The sequence below is a fragment of the Bidens hawaiensis genome, unplaced genomic scaffold (genome assembly GCF_021521415.1).
Source record: "Bidens hawaiensis isolate Kalapana, Puna unplaced genomic scaffold, B.hawaiensis_p1.1 tig00006781_1, whole genome shotgun sequence".
Classification (NCBI taxonomy): domain Eukaryota; kingdom Viridiplantae; phylum Streptophyta; class Magnoliopsida; order Asterales; family Asteraceae; genus Bidens; species Bidens hawaiensis.
The window spans coordinates 642,694-661,534 of NW_027491463.1; the positions used below are offsets into that span (position 1 = coordinate 642,694).

General features: G+C 35.5%; 1 protein-coding gene and 1 pseudogene across 1 annotated transcript; both read left to right on the plus strand.

Moving 5' to 3' along the window:
* The first annotated feature begins 217 nt into the window (after window positions 1–217).
* Window positions 218–1,658, plus strand: LOC143633543 (protein CANDIDATE G-PROTEIN COUPLED RECEPTOR 7 pseudogene; annotated as a pseudogene).
* Window positions 1,659–15,399: 13,741 nt separating this feature from the next.
* Window positions 15,400–16,957, plus strand: LOC143633560 (growth-regulating factor 8-like). Its single transcript, XM_077101837.1, has 3 exons — window positions 15,400–15,622; window positions 16,020–16,230; window positions 16,322–16,957. Exons 1-3 carry the CDS (start codon window positions 15,400–15,402, stop codon window positions 16,863–16,865), a joined length of 978 nt encoding a protein of 325 aa, XP_076957952.1. The 3' UTR covers window positions 16,866–16,957.
* Window positions 16,958–18,841: the final 1,884 nt, after the last annotated feature.

Consider the following 18,841-nt stretch of genomic DNA (forward strand, 5'->3'; position numbering starts at 1 on the left):
AGGGGGGGTTAACACAACCGAGAGAAATAACGTTCCTTTCACGACAATCACCTTCCAACTCCACCGACGCCCTCAGATCTCAACCGTAATAAAAAATTATTATTATTTTTCTTCATCACCCATATTTCACCAACACTCTTTGATCCCATCCCAAACTCCAAACTTAACCGCCACAGATCTATCTATCTATCTGACCATCTCACTCAGATCTCCCCCAATGTCTTCCTCCTCCGTCACCGTTACCGTCATCCTCCTCTTCATCTTCATCTCCACCACCACCGCGGAGATCCGATTCACCGAGATCCGATCCGACCCACGCCCCATCATCCCCTTCGACGAATTCGGGTTCACCCACACTGGCCGACTCGAACTCCACGTCTCCAAACTCCAATTCACCCCACCGGATCCCGAGCCATCCAAACTAGGCTTCTTCCTCTGCACACGCGACTCATGGCTCCAAGTCCTCCAACAAATCGAAGACAACGACATCACCTGCGCACTTCAATCCAACATCATTAAACCCGTCTTCACTTTCAATTCACTCGACCCAAACGCCACATCTTTCAACCAGTTCTACACCCAATCCGATGCCGACCAGTACACTTTAGTTTTCGCTAATTGCCTCCCGCAGTTAAAGGTATCCATGGATGTCAGATCCGCAATGTATAACCTCGACGGTAAATCCAAAACCCGTGATTATCTTTCCGCCGGAATTACCGTTTTACCCCGGGTTTATTTTCTACTGTCGTTGGTTTATTTTACTTTAGTGGGTGTTTGGGTTTATTTGTTGTATAAGAAGAGATTGACAGTGTTTGGAATTCATTTCTTTATGCTTGCTGTTATTATTCTTAAGGCGTTGAACTTGTTATGTGAGGCTGAGGATAAGTCGTACATTAAGCGGACCGGAAGCGCGCACGGTTGGGATATTTTGTTTTACATTTTTAGCTTTTTGAAAGGGATTACATTGTTTACATTGATTGTGTTGATCGGGACCGGGTGGTCGTTTTTGAAGCCGTATTTGCAAGATAAAGAAAAGAAGGTTTTGATGATTGTGATTCCGTTGCAAGTGGTTGCGAATATTGCTCAAGTTGTAATTGATGAGTCGGGTCCGTATGGGCAAGATTGGGTGACGTGGAAGCAGGTGTTTTTGTTGGTGGATGTGATATGTTGTTGTGCGGTTTTGTTCCCGATTGTGTGGTCAATTAAGAATTTGAGGGAAGCGGCTAGGACGGACGGGAAAGCAGCGGTGAATTTGATGAAGTTGACGTTGTTTAGACAGTATTATGTGGTGGTTATATGTTACATTTATTTTACGAGGGTTGTGGTTTATGCGTTGGAGACGATTACTTCGTATAAGTATCTTTGGACTAGTGTGGTGGCTGCTGAGGTGGCGACTCTTGCTTTCTATGTGTTTACTGGGTATAATTTCAAACCGGAAGCGCATAATCCGTACTTTGCGATTGATGATGATGATGAGGAGGCTGCATCCGAGCAGTTGAAGCTTGAAGATGAATTTGAGCTGTGATATATCTTCGTGTCAGGTGTGTTTGTGACAGATTTATAGAAATAAGAAGTTTATAGTTGATTGTTAAATCCATTTATGTAACCATGAATCATGATACAGTTTTGTAAGTAGTTATCAGTATAATGTTCTTTGTCACATTATATTACAAATTGTTTCATTTAACTTGATCACTTAATGTTTTAATTTCTTGTTAGTTTGTTTTCAAATATTGTTTTGATTGCATACATCCCATGAAACATATTAGATAGAATGTAATAGTTTGGAGTTAGGACTTAGGATAATGTAATACTTAGGGTGGGTTTGTTGTAATTATCGCTAGTTCTCTGATTGGAAGATATGCAGTTAATATCGGTGCTATATCAGTTTTCATTCCCAGAATATCGGTTCCAATAATATCAGCGATACTGGCCGAAATTTGACTGATATATCACTGACTTTTTCTATATCAGTAACTTTATTTTTAGTTTTTCCATTCATCTTTCTTCTTATTGCTGCTATCAGTGTTTTAAGTCTTAACTACCAATTGTTAGTGTTTAATGTTAGTGTTTTTTAAGTCTTAATCAGCTTCTGCTTGCTACAATTGTTAGTGTTTTGCAAGTTGCAAAAGGTTTATTTGTTTATGGTAGGAGAGTATAGTATTATACTGAATTGTTAGTGTTAAATTGCTATATATATAAATTAAAGTGCCAAAACCATCCTTCAGGTTTGCTGAATTTTGAGAATTTCATCCAAAAATAATTTTTTTTGCAATTGGGCCATCAAGGTTTTCTACTTCTTGCCAATTACGTCCTAATCATTAACTCTGTTAGATTGTTAACGTTAAGTCAGGGGTAAGGCGGTCTTTTCAGTTTGTTATTATATTTTAACCACTACACACCCTCACTAGTCCTCACATCCTGGTTCTTCATCTTTCATCAATTCATCATTTATCCCATCCTAACCTGCCACAACACCACCACTCCGGCCACTTTCCGCCACACAAAGATAGGGCCGCCGCAACCATCTGAATCGTCGGTATTTAACATCTCAACATTTACCAGGTTCAGATCATCATCTTCTCCCATTAAACCCTAAAATTTCCACCAATTTCAATAAAAAAAATTTGTGTTCTTTCATCTCTTTTAAAACTTTTAACCTTATGGCTTTTATTTGGTGGAACAAGACAATTAGATTGACATAAAACTTATCCGGAATGGTGCTAGATTCGATGGTCGGCGAGTGTGGCCGGAAATTAGACGATGGATAGAAACACGATTAGTTAAGGCCGCCGACATAGATCCTCGGTGCAAATTTGAACTGGATGTTCAGATGGCCATCGCCATTGCAAGTTCCCGATTAAAGTGTGGGATAAATTCAAGTGTTCGGTGGAAATTAAGCTATTGATGGTGATGGTGTTTTTGAACGAGGAAGGTCTAGTGTATGGTTCAGAATTATGTTAAAAAAGATATGGTTTAGGTATAAAGATCGTAGAATTGAAAAAATGAATATATTGAAATAGACAATGGTAACCCTAACTTAACATTAAATATCTAACGGAGTTAACGATTTAGATGTAATTGGCAAGAATTAGAAACCTCAATGGTCTAGTTGTAAAAAACAAACTTTTTGGACGAAAGTCGCAAAATTGGTCAAATCTCATGGACGACTTTGACACTTTACTCTATAAATTATGCATGTTATTAAAATTAGCAATATCTCATTGCGACAACCTATATCTCAAATACCCGTCCTTGACCGAAATCTGATTTTTTACCGCCTTAACTGCATAGCTTGGGTATCTTTTGTGATTACCCTTCATTGTATTCTTATATATAGTTGTTTAACAATTCATAGTACTTTTATTTTATAATACTTCACGGCCATGGGTTTCATTATTATAGTAAACAAAACCTAGTATTGATTCTTGTTCTTTATGCGATCTTTTACAGGTGTACAGAATTGTGGGATATGGATTTCGTCATATAGGTGAATGATAATTTTGCATATTTTGCTATTTGGATTTAGATCGTTTGAGATGAGATTGGATATTATATAAGTGTTTTAAAACGAAAACAGTAAGTTCTTAGCAAGGAAATACATGATTGGAATTATATAATGCTAAGAGCATCTACACCCATAAACCAATTCAAGCATTCACCTCATCGTCACATCATACTCTAACCATTTCTTTAAAAAACCCCCACTTTTTACTCTATCCATAAACCAATAAAAACCCTCACCTCATCTTCCACATAACATTAGAATATAATAAATATGTATATATATGTGTATATATATATATGATTTGTGTGTAGTGGTTATGGTGGGGCCACTAAAAACCCACCTTTCAAACGTTTGAAAATACAAACAAAAACCTACACAAACGTTTGTCTCCACCCGTAAACTTTGTTTGCATCATTCCATGTCAACAAAAACCTCCACAAACACACCGGTGGAGATGCTCTAATGAGCTATATTGTGTTTTAATCACATTCATTTCTGATTATTAATTTGATGCATAATCATGACTATATAATTCTTTTTTACGTTCATGATGTAAGTGTCGATTAGGAGAATTATATCTGTTGACCCGTGAATTTGTTCAACTGATAATCGCACAACAATGCCGTACTCCAAATGTTATGGTCAACTTTTGATTTGTCGTTTGTTTTAATCAAGTATGGGAAACAATTTGAAATGTATGTATTACAAACTAGCAAAATCTATTAAACTGAAAACGAATGATTACAAGACGAGGATTTTTTTTATCCACTCGATCAGTTAATACTATGTTTTCTCTCTATTCGTTATCCACGGAAACGAGTTAGTAAATATATAATCAAGCAATGAAATCATTTCTTCTATCTTTGCTTTAAAAAAACCGTCTCATTACAAGCTTGTCTAATGATCCACTAAGCTGATAGGATGATGTCATGAAATAACTTTATCTTCCTATATGTAATTGATAATATGTCGATCCAAATGAGAATACGTGAAACAGAAAGCATACTTGCGGGCGGGGGTAAGTCGGGCTACTAGCAGAGTTTTTATACAGCTCCATACTCTACGCGCAATCCCACGATTTCCAAAGAGGTGATCCAAATGCACCTCCGGGTTTGAGCATAAAGGGTAAAGGACCGATGGGACATCACTACTCTTATTTGCTAAACTAGTGCAAAGCGGAGACATATTCACCATCGTAAAATGTTTCCCTTTTTGGGCACCAACCTGTTCCAACGAGTAGCTTCCTCTCGATCCAATGGCGAAGGTTTATGGGGACCGGGGGTGACCCCGGCCACTGCCGTTTTTTTGATTAATAGGTAAATTTCGCGATTTTTGTCCGAAAATTTGTATAGGTATTGAGCGCGATCACCCCCGAGGTATTTCTTCAAAAAGCTACCGGTCACCACTAAACTTTATTTTTTTATAATATCCTAGCATTTGATTTTTTATATATATAAAACTTCGCATTTTTATAAACAAATACTAATCGAATACTAAAAGCTTTGTTTTTATAAACTTATTGAAGGGGGCTATTCATAATAATGATGCGCTTGTTTAAACAACAACGGAAAAAAAACACAACGGGATTGTCATTGGGTTAGGGTTTGGAAACCATCTACCATTCATTCGATTCAGAACTTAAATTCACTGCCTTCAACCTTGGAGACACCACACACGCCGCAGCATCAAGTAATCGCACCCTTCCTCTCGCATTATCATGAATATTTTAGGCCTTTGTTGGTTAAAAAAGTATCTAGTTTTTATTATTATTATTTTTTTATTATAAGAATAATCATTTGAATGAATGAAGAAAAACTAGATATTTAGATATCATATTGTTTGACCCGACCCAAACCCTATCGGCGACCTGAACCGAATCACCGGCCCGACCCGAACCAAATCATCGAGCCGAAACTTTTAGGTCCATTACTTCGGTCACCGCTGTGACTAAGCTCAAGCTTAATTCGCCACTGTCTCGATCAGCAAGACATATATAGTTAGCATGCTTCTTAATGCTTTTGACTAGAAAACGTGTCATCAACATCGAAATTCCAAACCCTTGATTATTGTTGAACTCAAAATGCTCCTCTTTCACTCCTCCCCTAATCGGGGGGCACCAAGTCCATGTCCACCCAATTCAGACCTCGTTTTGAAACAAAGTATTTTTCATTCAGACAGTTTCAAGGCAGAAACATTTTTGATTCACTTGGGGGTAAAGTTGGTTTTCACAGAAGAGCTTCAAGACTTGGTTTTGTCTTTAATAATCAACAAAGGACCATACTTAGATTGCTCATGGTCCCATGTTATTTCCCCCCTTGGAAAACCTGGTAACCAAGATTAAAGATTTGGTCTTCCAGTGTTTCTTTTTCAAGGATTTGCCACTGAAAATAAACTAATCAATAATACCTTTCATTACCTTTTCAATTATTTGTGTACTTTAAACCTCGGTTGTAGTGTATAAAGCAAGAATTGAGAAGCCCACCGAGGTGAAAAGGTCTACAATCAAGGCGCAAAGCCTAAAAATGCCTTATTTTCGTACGTAAGGTAGAACATGTTTATGTAATTTGTTTTTTCCTTATATATTTTTCATAGAGTTCTAGCAATGCTATTTTAAATTTAGCTATAAATAACCTTTATATATGATTTTTTTTGACATAAATTATCTATGTGAATAACTTAAAAAACCGTTATACAATGTCATGATACACGAGACTTGTCAATATAAGAAAAGTGGGCCTCAGATAGGGGTGCAAACGAGCTGAGCCGAGCTAGCTCGGCTCGTTTAACTTACACAGAGCTCGAGCCTAGTCGAGGTCGAGCTAGGTCGAGCTCGGCTTGTGAGTATTCTTTTTAAGCTCGAGCTCGGTTCGTTTACTATTTCTTAATTTATTTTTTAATATTTATAATTATTATTTTATATATTTTTTTTCAGTTATAACTTTATATATAAGAATATATTATTTAGTTATTTTTTGCTAATATTAAATAGATTAATTAATAATTAATAAATATATATTATAGAAATTATGTTAATGATAAGCTCGCGAACCAGCTCGAGCTCGATAAGTGAAGCTCGGGCTCGTTTATTAAACGAGCTTACTTTTAGGCTTGAGCTCGGACTCATACTCGTTTAAGCTTTGCTCGATCGAGCTTTTTCACTACCCGATCTCGAGTAGCTCGGCTCGTTTGCACCCATAGCCTCATATATGTGCTTTATGCCAATTTTTTTTGTCTAAAAAGCGCGCCTCGCCACGCTTTATGTATAACAATCACCTTGCCTACACAAACACAATGGGCCACACCTTACGTACCTTGCGCTTAAGCACGCTTTATAAAACCAAGCTTAAAACCCATTCACATGCCCCTAGTTCCATTAGTGTTGTTCATTATCCGAACAAAGTTGAGCCAGGGCCGTGTCGTTTATAGTTTAGCCAAGTTGGCTCATTTAGTAAACAAATCGATCCAATTTGGCTTGGTATGTAATTGAGCAAATCTCAAACATGTTTCTTTTTAAGCTTTTTTCAAGCAAGCTAAAGACCATCTTTAGTCTTTTAGACTTAATATTGACAAATGGATATGAATTAGGATTAGGCTAAAAGTAGTACATAAATTAAAATGTATATAATTGTTTTTTTATGAATCAACAAGTAGCCCGACAAAGGCATCCGTCACTCATGCTATCTATAATGTTCATTTCAAAACCAATGGAATGTTGTAAATCAAATAATGTACTTGTATATGATGAAATGGTGAGAAAAATTATTAGAAGTAACAAGATGAAGAAATAAAGAAATGTATTACCGTGTTGTGTATCACGTTCAAACCAATAAGCGCAAACGTCTTATTATTAATATTGATATTGATATTGTCGGCAAAAAATGATTTGGTTCTTACTTCACAGTTACAAAAAGAATAGGTGGAAATTAAAATTATCACATTCTCTTTAAAGAATATTTAAACACTCGGCTAAAATACTTTTGTCTTCCTTTCATAACATGAGTGTTATTAAGGTTGGCACGTCTCTTATTTTACTTCACAACTTGTCACACTTTCTTGTCTCGTAACTCACACGTACCTTTCTACAACATACCAATATATCATGACATATTAAGGAACACATAGGCATATACCTTCTGGACTATCTTCTAGTCATACTATTCGAACATTGACTTATTGGGCATCACATCCTTCAATGTCTTAGTGTGTGATATCCGGACTTATCAAGGTCGCGTTAATCTAATGAAATGACGTTCATTCCTACTAAATTGTTTAGCATCATAAACAGTCATACTTGAAGTATTATTTGAAATGTTACGCCTTAATATGCCAATGTTGTATTCCCATTTCCCATGTATTCTTGTATTTTCACACTTATTTCACTTTAGGTCGCTGCATCTTTTGGTAAAATCCATCTATCAAATCCAAATTATGTATGGGTTTATGCGATAACAATGAGTAACTACATTCAGCTAGTGCTTATGAACAGTCCAATTGATATTATCATCATATATATTTTACCACTCTTCATCGCTTTAATATAGATCACAAATCAAAAGTGACCTCGTCACATCCGTCTCTACTCTCAGCACTTAAATTTTATTCATGACAAACATTGTTCCGCTACATCACCACCATTTCACAATTACATAGATATCTAGTATAATTACAACACCACCAATATCTTTCTAGTAACGTTGTCATGACCCCTCACTTAATGTTTCGTATCACCATATACCTGTATTATATTTAACTTTTGATCACCATATACCTGTATTATATTTAACTTTTGTCATCAAACATATGGCATATCTTACAATATTTCCACTTTTACTTAAAGTATGCATGACTACAGAAACCTAGTAATCATGTCATATTATCACTACTCGTAACAATTTTCTTTATTTAAATGCCCACGTTTCAGTGTTAATTATTAATTTTGGTCCATACCCTCTGCTCTTGACATTCTAAAATGGACCACACAAAGCATTAGGTTGTGTGGTGTGGTCTCCCCTTTTCACCATCTATACATACTGATCATTTCTTACTTTGTCACTTATATTACCATATAATTCAAACTATTTCATTCCAATTTAGCCTTGCTACAATCTCATATAATGTTAGAAGGCAGAGTTAAGAAAATTTCTAAGCACAAGAAAGTTTGTCTCTTGAATTAACATGCTTTTGTTCTCTATGCTTTTGATACATTTGGGTTCATTGTCTCGCGAAGCAGTTGCTTTCCTGAAAACAGTTCAGCGGGTCATGTAAAGTTTCTCATCGATTTCGAAGAACCATAGCTTTGTTTTCGGTAATATTGATGTTGCTATTTAAAAGAGGGTTGTGATGCAGCTTGTTGTTCTTTCTATTATAACTGAATTGTTTTTGAAGTAGAAAAATTATTTATGTAATGTTGACATTGTTTTATACCGCAAACTAATAGAGTTTGCATAACCTCACACAATTTTGGTGTGGTGTGGTGTGGTGGCTTAGGTGGTTTACTTTTAAAATGGTTGTAAGGCCCCGTTCCCGGTAACCCTACTTTGGTGTTGGATTTACTCATAAACACAGTTCTTAAATCAGAGTTAATTTAAACTTTCGCAGAATAATTTAAAACTTCAAACATCACATTACAAACATTCATTTTTGTCTTAACATACAAATTGTCTTTTCATAACATAACATAAAATAATTATAACACTTCTTCATAGATGCCAGTCTTTTTAGCTCGTGTCATGTGTCCCTCCTCAAGCCAGCTGCCTCAACCTATCTGTCTGCGTGCATACTAAAAGTCAGCTACGCTGAGTGAGTTCAAGTTAATCAATTCAACATACAATACATTCCTATCCTTCCTATCCTTACTCATACGCGTCCGAAGATACGTATTCATACCTTACTTTGCTATTACTTCTTTCACACATACTTTATATACATGCATACGTACTTACATACTTTCTTTCATAAAACCCTATGGTATACCATAAGCTATTCTATCTTAAACATCTCAGATATTATAATGGTTTGATCCCTAACATCTCAGATATTATAAGGGTCCGGTCCCTATCATCTCAGATATTATAAGGGTCTGGTCCCTATCATCTCAGATATTATAAGGGTCTGGTCCTTATCATCTCAATATTAGGAGGGTCTAGTCCCTATCATCTCAGATATTATAAGGGTCTGGTCCCTATCATAAGCGCATACTTTACTTGTCTTATGTATATAATATTTACATACACATTCATGCACATAACCATCATATAGTAATAACATTCAATGCACGATCATACATGTATCATATACCTATCACTTAATATAAGCATTTTAACTGCCACATAGGAGTATGCACACAGCCCTGAAAACATAACTAGGAAATGGGGCTAGAACTCACCTGGAGTCGGTTTCTCTCGCTGTTAATGGTAATGCCCTTCCTTAGTTGTGCACGGCTAACTGTACAACACATTACGCGTGTCAATTATCCATTACTATTACTTCCTACATCTAAGTTAATGAAACTCTCAACTAACGGGGGTCCGGGGGCAGCGCCCCTGATAGCGGGGTCTAGGGGCGGCAGCCCCTAGCAGGGTCCAAGAGGCAGAGCCCCTGGCTGGGGTTGAGCTGCCAAGTCAGCTCGGAAAAATTTTATTTTCGTTAATAGGTCCTTTAACAAAAACCATCAGAAAATGAATCGGGTCACATTTTAATAACAACTTAAATAATTTTGCATGGGAGGAATTTCGCTTCGCATAACCTGTTTCGCTTCTCAAGGCTGAGCGAAGCGAAATGCCTGTTTCGCTTCTCATGGCTGAGCGAATCGAAATGCCTTCCTTTCTTCGTTTTTTACATTTTAAAGCCATTTTACTTCGTGGCTCTTCCTCATGACCTGATTTTTACTCTTTCTCAACTTTCGACACATTCTGACACCATGCACCTGATCCTGAACCCATCTTCTCAAAGTCCAAACGCCACCTTTTTACCTTAAAGTGCACCCAAGTAGTTATAACTTATCAAGTTTATATTTTTCTTACATTTCACAACCCGATCTATCATTATATCTCTTTGCATGCCGATTCTAACCATAAAACTTAATCATTTAAACTGAAACCTACCTTTTGCTTCGGGTTCGAGTTCAGATCCGGACAATACGTAGATCTGGACGTGATTCTTGTTATTTGATGATGTCTACACACGAGATTCTTCCTCTTTTACTCGGATTTGGATCCGGAATGTAGAGAGAAAATGTGTGTATTCTTAAGTGTGTGTGTGTGTGATGAAAGGTAACAAAATGGTGAGAGAGTGGAGAGGTTAGGCTTATATAGGGGGCAATAGGCCCCACAACCCACTCACAATTCCAAATCCAAATATTATCCAAACACTTAACACACGACTAACTTAACGAAACACAATTAATAACAAAACTTTCCGTCATTTATTATTTAACAAAAAGTTGGATGTTACAATGGTCAAGGATTCGATATTCATTAAAGGTGGTTTGTAAATAAACAAAACAAAATAAAAACCAATAATCATAACAAAACAAACAAACAAATACAATACCCACATTGTTTAGCTATGGTGGGAATGACAAGTTTGTTCCGACTCAAATCAGATCCACATATATGGTTCAATATATCATTTAATGAAAAATGTTTGACATTTTTCAGTTTTTCTTTACTGCTTGTACATTTCGGGCTTTTACCGCTTGCATTTGGCCCGGCTTTTCTTTATTGATTTCAAAAAAAAAAAAAGAAAAGAAAAACTGAACTATATTTGAATGTATCGTAGCATGGTATGATATCGTCGATCACCCTAATAATAACAATAACTAGTAAACTACCCTAATAATAACAATAACTAGTAAACTACCCGTGCATTGTGCGAAGAAATAAGTCGGTAAAACCCGGGCATGGTAGCGGAGAGTCAACGCGTATTTGATGAATATTAGTCATGTTAGTTAGAATATCGGAACTAAATCTAAAAAAAGTTTGTTAAATTAACATGTTCAAAATAAACTAATAAAAAAAAAGTTGCCCTCGCGTAACGTATTATAAAAAAATTAACATATTTATTCAGTTGGCAAAACCGGGTTGGTGGTGCCCGAGCATTAAAACGGCGAGTCGACGTGAATTCGGTACTCAGTGTCGGTTATGTTCGTTACAGTATATGCAGCGTTGGTAAAATCCAAGCGTTGTCTGTCCCAGTTTTTGAGGCGGTGAATCTAAGGGAATTCAACCGGCTTACTTCATGTTTGTTTACAGTACTGAAACTATAAAAAACTCGTTCTATTATGTTCTCCATGATGCTGGAACTAAATCAAAATATATAAAAATTTAAATGGACCAATAGGGTGGCGTCGGTTTGTTTACAGTACCGAAACTATAAAAAACTCATTCAGTTATGTTCTTCATGATACTGGAACTAAATCAAAATATATTAAAATTTACATGGACCAATGGGGTGACGTCGGTCAGTAAAACCCTGGTGTTAGTTAAACAAGACCGTTGTTGGTCCCGGGCATTAAAATGGTGCGCCTACACGAACTCTATATATTAAAACAACAAAAAATTTAAAAATAAAACTGACGTTCAATCAGTCGCATTCATTACAATACTATAACTTAAAAAAAACAAAAGAAATACAATCAACGATGGACTGTTACTTAGTCCAATAAAGGTTAAGCAACACCAAAGTTCAACTTTACTTGTTATAGATAACAATAATAATAATATAATAATAATAATAATGTGATGGTACATATTAAATATTAAATATGTATTATAAAAATAAATAAATGAGACAGGAAAGTTTAAAAGGAAAAAAGATTTGTCAGAAATGCTTTCGGCTGAAACAATATACTAGCATAGATTCATAGCCTCGCCAACCAATACACATAAATAAAGAAGTCAACCTTGTCACATCCTCTTGTTGTATCCTACACCGTCACCTCTATATAGCATTGACTTTCATAATAACAAATAGGTCACTTTTATTACACTGATTTTTGTATTTACGAATTCTCTTACTTATATATAAAATTAAGCATTATTATTTATTTACACAAGAATGAGTTACAAATGGTTGCGTTAGGCTGGTAGCCTTTGTTTATTTATTAATTATAAATATTTGAAAATATCATAGCTTCACTAAATAGACAATTAAGCATGATATGATGAATCATAATTTGAACGAAACCATAATTTGAACCAAGTTAACCAAGTCTTGAAGGTGAAAGGTACCATCGTTTTGGTATAAAGACAAATTGTACTCTCTTTTATTCTTAAATCTTCCTCTTTCTAAATTTACGCCATATCATACTATTTTCATCCATTCTCTCTTGTCCTAGACCATAAAAATATGTATATTCTCATCACTCCCATTCTTATAAACATTTTTTAATTTTAAATTAGTAAAACTATGTTAATAGTAATAATAATAATAAAAACGATGTAATAATAATAATAATAATAATAAGAATTGTAATACAATAAACTAGCAATTATAATAATCATAATACACAAGCAATAACAAATTAAATAAACTAATAATGATACAACACACCCTAAAATTTTCAGAAAAACTAAACATTGATTGGTTAAAGATTTTCCCATGCATTGGGCCTCTACTCTTGCTGGCCCCAAGCATCCAACTTCTCGCTCTATATAGTTCAAATTAAGATTTGCCATGGTAAGGAAGAAGAGGGTAACATGCACACTTAGAGAGTGCAGTACAGCAGAAAGTTGTATGTTGTGGTTGGGAAGGATGAATTGCCCCTAAGAAGGAATCTGTTAATTCTCTCCCAGTTGGTTAAAAACGTCGTTTTTTTCCTTATAAAATTACTTTATCATTAAGAATAAATTTATTTTACTCTAGGTTTCACTTGAAAATTATGTTACTATTTTAAAGTATAGGGGTAAAGATAAACGTAAAAGAGTTGATTGAAATAATAGAAGATAGATACAGGATAAATTAAAAGAAAAAAAAAACTTGAAAACGATGAAAATTGAAACATAAAACGTTCTAGACGAGTATGTAAGGATGATGCCTAATATACTACTAACTAGTTTTTATCCTTCGCATTGTGAGGTTGTTTTACATATTCGTTTTTAATATTTAAATATTTTTAGATTTTAATTTTATTTATTATAAAAAAAGTTAATAATATACTTAGGATTTGATGATAAAGGAATTTCGGAAATAAGCGAGGTGTTATAAACCGGTTTAAAAGCTATCTGGGTTTGGTGAAACCCATGACTCGCAGATATATTATATTTACTATAAAGTTGTTTCTTCATTATAAATAATATATTTTTTTATAAAAATCGGATATTAATTTTTAGTATATATCCCTATTTTATAGAATTTTTTCATATCAAAATATTTGAGGTTAAATTTTAATTTAATAAGATGTTATAACCCATTTAAGGGCTATTTGGGTGAGACTCATACCCATAAATTCGGCTCAAATACATAAAAAACCTTCATTTACAAATAAAATAATATGGTGGTTTGAGAGAATATATGGAACAACCAGAGAAATTTTTAAAGTTTAGTTTATATATATTTAAGATTTAAAAAATATAATCTATAGAATTTAGAAGTTGCTTTAACACTCTAAAATTTGAAAAATATAAATGCTTAGAATCACATATTAGTATTTGAAATTGAAACTTTAATTTGTGAACCTCTAATGCTTTTACTATCATCTTTAAACCACTAAACCACATGTATAAGACTAAGTATTAAATACCATTTTTATGATAAAATAAAATGAATAGCGTGTAACTATTACTAACACTTAATCATTCTATGTTACCTTAGCGTCACAATATCATCTTAAATACTATTTTTATGTTACCTCAGCGTCACAATATCATCTTAAATACTATTTTTATGTTACCTCAGCGTCACAATTACTCACGGTTAATATCATCTTTAAACCACTAAACCAACATGTATGAGGTTAAGTATTAAATACCATTTTTATGATAAAATAAAATGTAATAGCGTGTAACTATTACTCACAGTTAATCATTCTTTGTTACCTTAACGTCACAATATCACCTGTCTTCTTCTTTCATTCAATCTTTATCAGGATCGTCTCGTGGGTAAACTAAATAAGGCAAGGGCTTTAGACCTCCAACTTTTTAAAGGCCTCAATTTTAAGCGGGAGTTATATATGTTTATGAGATTTTGAAAGTAGAATTATTTTAGAATTTGTAAGTCATTGATAGGCCGCAAGCTAAAGATGATTGATTCATATCCATTATCATTGCGTATGATCCCTATTCTATAATTCTTGTATACCCTCTAGCGTTATACGCATAAAGAAAGAAAAGAAAAATGCCTCAACCTTTTTGTTAGTTTCAGGCCTTCGAAAAACGTTGAGCCGGCCCTGATCTTTACAACCATAGTTACTTATCTTTCGCCAGTCAACATTTTTTATACCACTCTTAACATTCATCCCGCCCACCGTCACCTCAAGGTTCCCCCGGACACCACATGAACATGTCAACCCGAGGTGACCATACCGAATACCTTATAACTAAGAAGCTGTACCATATCCAATACCCATAACTAAAACTTGTACCATACCGGACCTAGTGATGTCTAATAAAGCGTTGTGACATGAACACTCCATAGGGTACAAGCATTAAAACCAACTTTATCTGCAAAAATTACCCAACAAGATTTAACTTGGTTCTTATCTTTTTGGTGTATCGATCCACGTTTTTATTGAAAAGGGTAAGACAGAGGGGACCGTATTTTGGACTTTCTGTTTGTTGCTTCTCTAACACTCCCGAATGTTGTAACCTCACCAACAAGCATTTATAAATACAACCCTCTTCTTCTTCTTCTTCTTCTTCATAATAATAATTATTATTATCAGAACTTTAAAAATGGGTGATGTGAAACCGGTGGTAAACTGTGATGTTGGGTTGGGGTTGAACTCTGAGTCAACTCAGTATTATCAAGGTGGGGTTATGGGTGCTTCTGGGAAAGTGCTTTTTACAGCGAATCAGTGGCAAGAACTCGAGAGGCAGAATAAGATCTATATGTATATAATGGCTTCTGTTCCTATTCCACCTCAGCTTCTTTCGCCTTCGTCTGTTCAATCAAACAGTACTTTCTCATCTCTCACTTTCAGTTTAAAAGCTTCTTCTTGTTCTCTTTGCACACCAACTGTTTGATGAAATGCTTGCTTCAATTTTCTAAAAGGATGTGCTTCTTAATGATGTTAAATGTTTAGAATTTAATATTGGGATTTGGGGGGTTTATGTTTCATGCTTTAAGCCTCACCTCCATTAAACTAGATTTAATTCTTCAATATTAGTGTTGTGTTTTGGTATGCCCACCAGCTGTTTGATGATTGATGAAATGCTTATTTTTTATTTCTATATGTTGAGAATTTATTATTGGGATTTGAGGTTTTTAAGTTCATGTTTATATTTTCAATTTATAAGCCACACCTCTATTAAGATAGAAATGATTTTTGAATATCAGTGCTGTATATTGGTAGGGGTGAGTACTGGTTTGAGATTTTCAAACGGGTCGGATCCGGAGCCGTGGCGGTGTAGAAGAACAGACGGGAAGAAATGGAGATGTGCCAAGGATGTGGCTCCTGACCAGAAGTACTGTGAGCGCCACGCCCACAAGACCCGATCCCGTTCAAGAAAGCCTGTGGAATCCCAATTGCATAACATTAAAGAACATCATAATCAACAAACCAGGTGAGTGTGTTCCTTAATCTTATCAATTGTCTGTTCTTGATTGTTCGTTGTGTAATTTGGTTATTAATTTATTATGGACTTATGGTTGAAGGTTTATGAAGAATGGAACGATCCCCCTGTCGCAATTGAACAACCAATTTCAGCTGCCATTGCAATCAGCAAGTGGGGGTTCAAGAAAGGACCGTATTATCAAACAAGAGTTTAAGGGAAATCATCTACAAAGCTCATGTTTAGACCGCAATAGTCATTTCCTAAACACCAGTGTTGGTACTGATTGGTCAAGAATAGGAAGTGGAGACGGGTGTTCTCTTACTTTATCGATGCAATCGGGTGCGAACGATATTGACTTTGATCATGAAAGCTTTCAGATGGCGGTTGGAATGTTGCGTGGTGATAAAGAAGGGTGTGGAGATGGGTTCAAACCGGGCCACCCGTGGCTGAACCAGGTTTCTTGGGCGGGGTCGGGTGGGGCGCCTGGTGGACCGTTAGGTGAAGCATTGTGTCTCGGGATGGCTAGTAGTCAAAGTGAGTCGTATTCTCACGGCTATAGCTATAGCACAACTACGAGTGGCTCGTGTGTTGGTGATGGTGGTAATGGGCTTGATTTCAATTTTGTGAACCCACATGATGGTTGAGCTGTAATGGGTGCTTTTGTTGGATGATTTTAGAAATGTTACTGATAATGTTAAAGAGTCTTATTTGTTTGTTTATGTTAGTTAGCCTATATGTTGTTACCGATCTATATGATGATTTGATTACAACATGACTGACTTAACAAGCCTAGAAATGACCACTGATATTTACCTAAACCGGTTCTTGGTCATCCTTGTGGATAGTTTGGTTGGTGGTAACACTTGCCACACGCGCTTGTGGAGTCAAGTCTTAGGTGGCACATGTCGTCTTTGAACTTTAAGGGCAAATCCTCTTATCATTCATAACGAATAAAGCAAAGATAAAGATAACAAACTTATATAGGCGATCCATGATGGGTGAGAATGTACTCATGTTTCCGTATACTTTTTCCATTAACTTCAAATATGGATGGATGACTTGATGTTTTCCAACGTCCAAAATGACCCCCTATACGGTCTGATCTTAAATTCTGATTCAAAGATATCGCCTCGTACAAGAACGAATGTATGCCCTAGTCAGTAGTCGCTAATTAAAAAAACTGAAGGACCTTTTAAATATGACTATTTGAGTAATTGAGTGTGTAAGAGAAAGTCGTCCTTGACAAATAGAGATTCAATGCCAAATGCTTAGTGAATTTCATGCCATCCATATTTTCTTTACTTGGCTAACACACTCCCTCAAATGTTATTTGTGTGATAAAAAGAATCTAGCTTAAATAATTTTTATGTAAGTGCTTTTAGTAACCTATAATAAAATAATTGTTCATAAGTTTTTTTTTACTCTCTCAAATGCAGCAAATAAGTAGAAATCAAGATCAATAGAAAAAGAAAATCATATTATGATTTATGAGTGCTTGATAATAAGCGAGTGAGTGGTGATTTGTTACTCGATACAGGGACAAGTTCTTATATAACAAAATTTATTATTTAATATAATTCTTATAAAATGAAATTTAAAAGAGTTGTTTGATTGTGAAAAAACAAAAATAAATAGAATATTAATCCTAACTCGTCAGCCACCCTACATTTTAAGGTTTTGACGACATGTTTGGGTTTATAACGTATCGTCGACCCCCTTTTTATATCATATCCCATCGTTTCCACATCCTTTTTCTCCAGCACGTTCAAAAATTCAAACTCTCACCCAATTTTTCAGCTTCCATTGGTCCCCTCTTCCTTTTGTTATTTACCAAATTTGGGCCAATATGTTTAACCTTTAAAAACGTCGGCAGGAGTAACAAACTCATCGTCGGCAACGAGATAGGTGAGGGACAAATCTGGAAACTTGAATTAGGAGTGATAAAATTGAAATCTCTTTCTATTAAGGGGACATTTTGGGAATTTTCCCTTAGTTAATACCCTTAGGCTGTATGCTATGGTGAGGGGCATCGAAGCCCCTCCACGGTGCCACGTCAACACCACGTCATCGCCTCGTAAAAAACGGTGCATCGAAGCCCGTCCCGCTATGGTTAATGCCCCTTGGGCGCCCCAATATATATATATATATGTATGTATATATATGTGTGTGTGTGAGAGAGAGAGAGAGAGCCCCCTTTCTGCGCCCATCTTCATGACCATCGGAACCCCTTCCGTGTCCCCACCAACGGCGCCCCGCGACGGTGTTCCGCGCCCTCATCATCCCATCCACCGCGCCCATAGTGCATAGTCTTAGAGCATTCTTATTCAATTCTCCATCTTTATCTCTATAATTACACTAAAAACACTATCTTTTCTCTCCCATTTTCAATTAAATAATACTTTTTTATACTTTTATCATTACATTTTCTCTATCATTCACTCACAACCACTTTCAAAAACATTAAAAAATTATAGAGATGAACAATACGTTTCTCCAAATTTAACCATGAACAGTAACATTTTCTCCCTCCTCCTCTGATAACCATTTTTAACCATCTCTACAAATTGGAGAACCCCCTCACACAATTTGAAGAATCCACCGGGAATGCTCTTACGTAATC

Bases quoted from the DNA above. Each gene is read 5' to 3' on its own strand.
- LOC143633560 (XM_077101837.1), top strand. From the start codon at position 15,400: ATGGGTGATGTGAAACCGGTGGTAAACTGTGATGTTGGGTTGGGGTTG. The intron at 15,623-16,019 runs GTACTTTCTCAT...GTATATTGGTAG, and splicing joins TTCGTCTGTTCAATCAAACA to GGGTGAGTACTGGTTTGAGA. The intron at 16,231-16,321 runs GTGAGTGTGTTC...TTATGGTTGAAG, and splicing joins CATCATAATCAACAAACCAG to GTTTATGAAGAATGGAACGA.